The following is a 9,654-nucleotide window of genomic DNA, read 5'->3' as shown; positions in this document are numbered from 1 at the left end:
GTAACAAACATAATGTGATGAATTCAAAATTTGTGTTGTTCGGAGTAGGGTAATGTTTTGGATCCCAGCTTGTACAGTGACAGGGCTGTGTATAGTGAGATCCTAGCCAGATCTTGCAGGCAGGATTTTCACTTGACTTTATTGTCTGACTCTTAATATCAAAATGCCTTAAATTAATGGTAATATCATTTTCCTCAAAACACTGTCACATCACAGCTTGTGTTTACAGTTCTAACTTATGGTTTTGTGTGAAATATGTCGGCCATATGTGTGCAGTCTACATCAGTACATAAGGAGGCCTAGCCTTCATTCGCTCTTCTTCATGAGTTCATCTCATCATCCTATTGGTGTAGTTCATTGGGTAACTCTGTCTTTGTGCTGCTAATGCTCTAGATAAGCAATATTAATGTTCTTTTCTTTCTCCCTCTTTTTTTTTTTTTTTTTTTCAAAGCAGTTTGCGGCACCCTGGCTGTATCAAAGGCAAAAGCAATGCATTCTCAAGAGCGGCAGATATGAACAGATGTACAAAGTGTACTCAAGACTGACACTTGAATTGTGCATCATAATTGATATCCAAATGATGAATTCTGTTTTCTGTTTGCAGAAACCTCGGAAAATAAAACATTCTGATGAGCCAAGATGTCTAGTCAGTCTCGAAGAAACGTTGCTGGCTTTATTAGTGGTGGTCCCATGCAAGCATGTAAGTTGACAAAGTTAGTTACAATGTACATTGATAATGGATAAGGTCACCATGATATACATGTGAATTAAGTGAATCCAGCGATATCAGTAAAATACATCAGTATAGGTTTGAGCAAAATTGGACAATCTGTTCAAAAGTTATGAATTTTTAAAGTTTCAGCACAGTTACTGCAAGATGAGAAGACTACTACAGTTTGTGATGTCACATGCATAGGATGATATATCGATTTTTAATTTTTTTTTTTAAAGAACATATTCCCTTGATTTGTTACTGGCATATGTTTAGGGTAATGTTATTCCCCCTGCCTTCTGAAAGAGACAAATAAAATGTTCTTTTATTACCGGTATGCGAGAAATGTGAAAATATGTTGAATTTTCTTTATATTTTTTCTATTGTTCTATGCATATATGACATCACAAACTGGAGTAGTCTTCTCATCCAGAGCTGACTGCGCTGAAACTTTTAATATTCATAACTTTTGAACAGATCGTCTGATTTTCTTCAAACTTTCACTGATGTATTCTACTAATATTGCTGGACTCGCTCAATCCACATGCATTTATTAAGGTGAACTTGTCCTTTGAGATTTGAAAAATTGCACCAATAAAAATTCTGTGACATAGTATACTGGTACTTCTAAAGTAAACATGTATATCTAGCTGACACAAACAAGCACTGCATCAAGGAATACACAATGAGTTTTTTGTCCTTTGTTTCATTTCAAAGTAAAAGACTACATTATCAATTGCAAAAAAAAAAGCATACTTTTAGTCTACTTCTGTATCAGGCTGAATGTATATGATGTGTGTGGAACATGTGTGTGTGTATGAGCGTGAGCAGTCAAACTTGCATTTTGTTGTTGTTGTTGCTGTTACATGAATTCATTGTGTAATTTTGAGGATTTGCTGGAAATTTTCTGTTGACAGATCTAGAGAAAGTATGCCCTTGTGATGTTTCATATCATGAATATTTGACTTTTTTTTCTCTTCCTCATCCATAGCACACTCCCGTCCATTTGCCAACGCATCTTCCAGTGGAGTAATTGGACCAGGAACAGGGAAGTCGAGCAGTCCAGCAAAAGGAGTATGATTTTATTGCTTCACAAAATACTCTGCTAAACATATCAGTCTCCTTAAATTTTGCATTAATAGAAAATGTTCTTTTGAAACTTTCTTTGTACTAATATACATTTCCTTACAAAGCTTTTGTAATTCTGAAATGCAGTCATTGATATGATTTATCATTTGTAATTTGCTGCAGTACACATATGTATTATTCTTGTCCTTTTTGGTGTGTGCGACGTACCAAGCATGAATTATTTTCATTTCAATAATGCGATGTGGAGAGTGCTATGATGAATTGTCATAAATCAGGAAAAGAAACCTATTCAGTGTTATTGGTGGGGCTATCCATTATACATGTAGGTCATCAAATGAATACCACTAGCACATGTATTCACACATATTGATGTTGGTAAAACTGGTTTGCGTTTTGAATTCCATTGCCTACAATGCGAAAGCATTTTAAACCCAGCAGAGTGGTCAACATGCAACTATCTGGCAAACTTTGCCAAAGTTTAGGTCAGAAGTAAAGAACTTTCTGAAGCCAAATCTGCTTATGAGAGAAACATACATCGTGTAAAATGAAAGAAATTGTTTCATGTGACATGTTCATATTCCCAGAGCTCTCATGATTCCCGCATCCCGAAGCCACCCAAGCCCCCCGACAAGCCGTTGATGCCTTACATGAGGTACAGTCGGAGCGTGTGGGAGAAGGTCAAGAATGACAACCAGGACCTCAAGCTGTGGGAGATCGGCAAGATCATTGGACAGATGTGGCGTGACCTGCCTGAAGAAGGCAAGCAAGTCTTCACTGAGGAATATGAGACCGAGAAGGTGAGTTGTTGTCACCTACACAAGGGTTAATATGTCTGTTTTTGATTGATTTTATACTTTTGTCCTTTTAGGGCATTGTTGGGTGCTGGGTTTCCTCGTGTTTCTATTCCATGGAGCAATAACTCAAGGAATGAAGCAGTATGAGACAAACAGTAGCATTGTATTTTTGTTTGTTTGTTTGTTTTACAAACATTCATGTCCATTGCAATTTTTCTGAATATTAAATCTGACAACAACAACAAAATGAAAAACTGCTTTACCCCATTCACACCTTGATCTCTGAGAGTAAATGTGTACACAATTTCATTTTCATTATTTACATCTGATTCTATCAACAGGAAGAGTACAACCGAGCACTCAAGTCATACCACAACTCTCCAGCGTACCAGGCATGGATGGTTGCCAAGGGGAAGGGTAAGACTTTCATTTGTTGTTCTTCTTCCATTTTGTTCTGTTGTGAATCTTATGTCAAGAATGAGACATAAGAAAAGCATACCTTCATAGTTATGGAACAAATTTATAATGTCATCCATAGTGTTGAAAGAAGGTGATACAAGCAGTAATTAGGACCCCCCCCCCAAAAAAAAAAAAAAAAAAAAAAAACAGCACAGGTGACTGCTTATTTTGTGTTACACTCAATGTTGATAACATGTTACATCATTTCTGGTGTTCATTTCATTATTTCTCCATGTTTTTTATGCCTCCACCATGGAGGCATTATGTTTTCGGGTTGTCCGTCCGTCCGTCTGTCTGTCCGACCTTCCGTCTGTCCGTCCGTCCGTAATGAATTTTTTGGACAAGGTAACTATCAAAACCTGTTGAGGTATCCTAATGAAACTTGGCATGTATGTGTATTAGGGGGTGAAGTTGTGCCTGTCAACTTTTGGGTGCACGTGCTCAAGGTCTAAGGTCAAAAGGTCAAGGTCAAATACATAAAATTTCACTATTTCCACCATATCTATGCAATGCCTGAAGATATTTTCTTGAAACTTATTGTATACATGTATTACCCAATTAAGATTCTCTGGTGAAAGTTTGGGTCATGAGGTCAAAGGTCAAAGGTCAAAAGGTCAAGTAAAAATATTAAAACTTCTTTTTTTTCTCCATAACTTGGAAAATTGTTCAAGGTATCTTCATGGAACGTAGTATATACATGTACTGACTGGCAGTGATTATCTAGAGAATGTAGGGTTCATGGGGTCAAAGGTCAGGGGTCTAAGGTCGAGTGCAACACTTCAAAATTTTACTACAAGGGTATTTCCCTCATGTTTATGCAATGCCAGCGGGATTATTTTTTTTTACACTTGGTGTAAAACCCAATAGAGATTCTCTGTTCATTTTTTTTTTTTTGCCTCAAAGGTCAAAAGGTCAAAGATCGAGTGAAAGTGCTGAACTAACCTTTTCCTCCATATCTCAGAAGTGGCTCAATATATCTTGAAACTTACTGCATATTTATGCATGTATTACCTGAAAGTGATTATCTTATGAATTTTAGGGTCAAAGGCCAGATGAAAATGGTAACAATTTACTATTCAGTACAGAAATTGCATTTTTTCTCCATACCGGTACCTGGAAAATTACTCAATGCATGAATGTGTGAATGGACCAAAGTCAAGTTAAAGTCCTGAAATCCCCAAATACATGCTCTCCTATTCATCCAATTAAACCTAGGTCAAGGAAGGTGAACATTCAACACATTTAAATGACAAACTTGTCATTTCAATATTTTGCCAATTTTGTGAAAATGTAATCACACATTGTCCACATGTACTATCTAGACCTATTAGGAGAATTATGCATTATGGCGGAGGCATACCAGTCGCCATAGCGACATTTCTAGTCTCTTATATAAAGATATGGTAGTGTTTCTCTGGTACATGTGCTAAAGTTTGTTAAAGCAGTTTTTGATTCGTAGTTAGTCTTTCTTTTAAATGTGTGTGTTTTCAACATCCATGAACTGCTTGTGAACTCATGAACCAGGGATAAAGTGTTGTTATTTTGGTTTGTCTTTTGCTTCACAGCCCAGCAGGCAATAGATCAGGAGTCTCACATGGACAGTGGGATCAAGTCTGAACCAAGGATGAGCATGCAAGCTGCAGAGGATGATGATGGTGAATGTAAAGCCTTAATGCATTATCATGCCTAGGGTTAGCACCTTCTGTAAAATGGCCTTTCAATATCTCGCTGTAGATGAGATAACTGTAATCAAGTCCACTTGCTTCCTGCAGTGCATCATAATACATGTACATGCTAAACTTTCACCAGAATGAGAGGTAAAAATGTTGTTCAATGTGGCCACTGGCTCTCATGGTTATGTGTAACCTCTTTCAAAGTGACCTACCATGAATGAAGCATGGTTATTCCATAAATACCTTGCTAGTATATATATTTGGCTACTCCATGCCAAGGAACTTGCTTGTGTGGTCTGTTTGAAATGAAAACCCTGTCATGAACTAATATTGTCTCAAACATAAAGCGGCGCAACATCACAAGTTTAATGAAGAATGAAAAGTATGAAAAAAAAGGCGAGAATAGTTAATGTGTTGTGACATTTGAATGAAATAAATAGAAATATATCACAACCAAGTAACACGAACATGACCATAATGCTTTCAGACCAAGATGACACCTACTCCGTGAAGCACATTGCCGCTGCTCGTTTCCAGCGCAACCACCGACTCATCAATGAGATCTTCAGTGATGTTGTTGTTCCCGATCCTCGGACGATAGTAACCGACAACCGCATGCAAGTCTTAAAGCGACAGGTCCAGTCTCTGAAACTTCACCAGGTAAGGGGTAGAAAGGTAGGCCATTGCAGTGTCTCGGAAATTTTTCCATGTGTCATCATGTTTGTCTAGTCATGATATGCAGTCAATTTGTATTATGGAAATGCTGTTTTTCAAGGTGGACAGACATTCAGTCTGTACTACAGTGCACTTCCATTATAATGAACACTTTAATAACAAAATTTTGTATACAACAAAGTAAAATTTAGGTCTCAAAATCATCATCTTCTTATCTTTATACACTTTATTTGTAAGGCTATAATGAAATTTTGACATAATCAAAGAAAACTGCCAGTCCAAGAACTTCGTTATAATGGGAGTAGCCTGTATGTGACAGTGTGCAGCAAAACATTATATTTTGTTCTTTCCTAATGGAGTGATTGATAATGAGTGATTAATGGAAATGAATGCAGATATCCAAGCTGTCATTTAAACAAGTTGAAACCTCAATGACCTTGAATGTATGTCTTTTGGCTGTCCATTACCATTACAGAAGTCTTTTAAAGAATATTTCTTTTTCCTTTTAATGACAGAAAAAGTTGGAAGCAGAATTACAACTCATCGAAGAGAAGTATGATGCCAAGAAGCGGAAATTTATCGATAGCAGTGACAACTTCACCAATGAGATGAAGAAGGTGTGTATGCAGGTATTCAGGGCAATACTTTGAGGCAGTAATATTGAGTTTAATGATTTACTAAGTTAAGTTGGGGAATTTATTGTGGTGTTTGATGCATGAGTACAGTATGGCAGCACATGGTATTTGATGTGGAAACAGTGAAAGACATATGAAACTTGAAACCTCTTGGTAATGCTAGTGACAGAATATATAGAATATACTGTTCCTTGAACTGAGTCTTTGCTCTTGTTTGTCTTGATAGAGGCTCCATTCATTTTCTTCTTTTTTTGGGGGGGGGGGGAGTGGGTGGGGGTGGGAGAGGGATTGGAGGGATTGAAGGTTGGGGAAAAGAAGAGGGATTCCATGCGTATGGAATTATACCTGTACCAAACAGAGCGTTCAGATAAGTGTGAGAGTGTATGCTGAGTTTCTTGGTTGTCTTTCCTCTTACATTTCTCTTTTTTTTTTTTTTTTGGATATGATGGAAAAGAATGTTGTAAAGCTGTATTAAAGAATAAAGAAATGGAGAAATGTTTGATGAATTGCATCTTGCTGTCTGTCATACTCTATCAAGAATTTTGCCATGCAATTGCAAAACAAGAAGCATGTGCTATACAATTGCAAAACAAGAAGCATGTGCTATACAATTGCAAATTATACAACAATGTGGGATTTCTAATGTGAATATTTAGAAAATGTGGCAAGTACAAGATTGAATGCGTAATTTCAGAGGCCATTAGTGTATATGTGTCTTTTCCTATTTCTCAGATGTGGATATAATATTTGTCTCTATTTGTTTGTCAACAGCTGTGTGCAGAGAAAGTTGAAATCAAGTGGGATGAGCTGATGTTCCCTGACTTTACCCAGGCCTGGGCTGCCACGCAGAGGCCTCCCCTTCCCACCAACCCTCTGCCGCAGGCTGGAGCGCTGCCTGTCATGCCAACTCAGGTATGGGTGCCCAACACTGACACTATCACACATGCCATAGATCTATGTTGTCCAGCATGTTTAATAGTTTGATTAAATCTTTGAAAATCCTTGAAACAATACAGGGATTGCCCTAAAATTTAATTACATGTCATGTAATCTGTATCTAGCCTTGAAAATCTTGAATTTAAATCATGGTATTGTGTCTACTCAAGCTAAATGACGTGTTCATAATTATAAAGAAGCTCTCTTATGTGTGTATAAAGGCTGTGCTGATTCAATGTATACTAATAGTATCACACATAATAGAGTGAGAAGAATTCATTATGAGATGTTTGAACTTTGTGAAAGTTCATGGAGGAGAAATGGTAATTAAATTTCTATATCACATCATCTAACATGATGCTTGTGCATTTGGTCCTCTCTGGAGCAATTTTGAGGATCAAAGTGCAGGAAGCAAATACTTTTCAGTATCTTTAATCTGCTAGTATCCCAACAGTACCTCCCTGCCTTTATTGTTTGTTCTAAACCTGTTGTTATGAGTGTGAATTTATGAACATTCATCAAATCATGAATGAAACTTGTGCACAGAAAGTTACTTGTAAGAGTTTTTGTATTTGTTTTTTTGTCATGGTTCCCGTAGGTGCATGCAGTCACTCCACAGAGCACTCAAGTCCTTCGCAGACCTCCTCACGAGTTCCCTAGCGGCAGACCTCTCCACGATGCAGACCAGCTTGGCCCCACCCTTCGACAGGTGTCTGCCCCCTCCGAGCCGCAGACCCTGCAGCCTTCCAGTACCATCTTGCGGGGGAACGGGGAACAGAAGGAGAAAGGGACCATCGTTGGACCACCGCAACCCAAGGGTAATGACCCTCAACTGCATTAATTTGCTTCTGTCACCCTGTTGGTTCTTTGTTACATGACTATATGGCCCATTTAACCAATAGGACTTCCCATGTGTTACCTGATATATTTCTTATACTGTGTACACCTGCTTGTCTATGCAGTGAGAGACCATAAAAGGTCATACACAAGATGTAATTACACCTTTGGTGTTACAGACACCTGTTGTGGTGTCAGTGGTCATCTTTTCATGGAGTTTAGCGAACTCTAGAGGGATGTGCTAAAAGATCATGCACCAGATATAATTGCACCTTTGGTGTCAACGACACCTGCAGTGGTGTCAGTGGTTATCTTTTCATGGAGTTAAGCGAACTCAAGAGAGATGTGCTGAAAGGTCATACACCAGATATAATTACATATTTTGTGTCGACGACACCTGCTGTGGTGTCAGTGGTCATCTTTTCGAGTTCAAGATGCCATATTCTTTATATTTGGTGCTCTGTCTCTGTATTATGATTTTTGCTATTCGTTGTTAGTGTGTCATAAGGTAGAGTTAGAAAACAAATAAAACAAACCTAATGCATAATAAACAGATCTTGTATAATTGTTTCCTTTGATGAATTTTCAATTGCCTCATAATTGCTAAACTTATGATAGATTCTTAAACTGTTTACATATTTTTGAAGCATCAAAGTTCTTTTTTCTCTCACACTTTGCCAAATTGTTGTATTTTTTTTCTAATTCTTACAGATTTTATGGTCTTAGTCATTTCCATCTAATATTTCTCTACGATGAGTTGTACAGTCAGATTCAGAGGTGCCAATTTGATGATGCAAACATTATCATTTCTGCAGCGAAATGTTTCTGGGGAAGATACCTCAGAGTCTATCAATGCATTTACTACTTCCAGATATCACGGCAGCCCTGAACAAGCCCAGGAAGTTTCAGAGCCACCTCAATGCCCTCCTCCAGTCGCCGGAAGAAAGCCAGTCGAGCCAGGAGGATACCGAAGATGAGAAAGATGCACCGGAGAGCCTAGAACCCCCTCCTCCGGAAGAAAAGCCAAAGGACGGCGGGGATGACCCGGCCACCGACGAGGTCAGTAAACCTTCGGGTGAAGGCAGTGAGGGAGGGACAGAAGAGGTGAAGCAGGATTCCGAAGGGGCCAAAGAAGAAAGTACAGCGGAAGAGACCAATTCTTCTGCTAGCAATCAACAGACGGAAGAAAAAGTAGAGAAGGAAGAGAAAGAATAGACAAAATTGGTTGTTTTGTCTGTTTTAGTGTAAGATATTTATCTGTATGTAAATTCTCACTGAAGGATTCCACGTCTTATTATTTTTTTTTTTTATTCAGCAAGGGAAAAGTAAGTTGACAGTGTTACCTTGTGACTACTTGTGGCATTGCAATAGATTACCTCTTCTTTTTGATACAAAAAGTGGTAAGCAAAACCTCAAAAATCCACCACAAAGATACCTTCTCTCATTGATTGAACATTTTATAAGTGTAAGTGTGTTTGCTTCCCATTGTTTAGTAGATACAACCTGTACATATTTGTTTGTGTTTTTGTTTTCCTACATATTTATTTGAAACACATGACTGGCAATGTAGATTGGAAACACAGTTATCATGCAATTTGACATGGTATGCTTGCTTCATGTTCAAATCTCCGAAGTTGCTGAATAAATTCTTAGTGTTTTTGTTCAGAATATTTGTCTGCCATTTGTTTTTGCCATCTTGATATTTCTACATTCATCACCCATGGCATATGTGGTCTCTTTGTTCCAGCTCTGAATCTTGTTAGCCGTGAAAAAAAAGAAGTTATTAATTCCGTCTTGATGTCTTGTGTTTTTCTAGCTCGTTGACATACGTTGTGCATGAAAAG

The 9,654-nt window shown here is 37.9% G+C and overlaps 1 protein-coding gene across 1 annotated transcript; it reads left to right on the top strand.

Annotated features, from left to right (window-relative positions):
* Positions 1-619: 619 nt before the first annotated feature.
* LOC139734698 (uncharacterized) lies at positions 620-9,025 on the top strand. The gene is made up of 9 exons (XM_071645491.1): positions 620-700; positions 1,704-1,786; positions 2,386-2,598; positions 2,937-3,012; positions 4,620-4,709; positions 5,215-5,387; positions 5,918-6,019; positions 7,572-7,722; positions 8,682-9,025. The coding sequence occupies exons 1-9, from the start codon at positions 640-642 to the stop codon at positions 9,023-9,025; spliced, it is 1,293 nt and encodes a 430-aa protein (XP_071501592.1). The 5' UTR covers positions 620-639.
* The last annotated feature ends 629 nt before the right edge of the window (positions 9,026-9,654 follow it).

This window comes from Diadema antillarum, unplaced genomic scaffold, assembly GCF_040938485.1.
Source record: "Diadema antillarum isolate AM-2024a unplaced genomic scaffold, OU_Dant_1.0 seq00000541_RagTag, whole genome shotgun sequence".
Taxonomy (NCBI): domain Eukaryota; kingdom Metazoa; phylum Echinodermata; class Echinoidea; order Diadematoida; family Diadematidae; genus Diadema; species Diadema antillarum.
The sequence above is the reverse complement of the archived record's forward strand: the minus strand, read 5'-3'. Positions and strand labels throughout refer to the sequence as shown.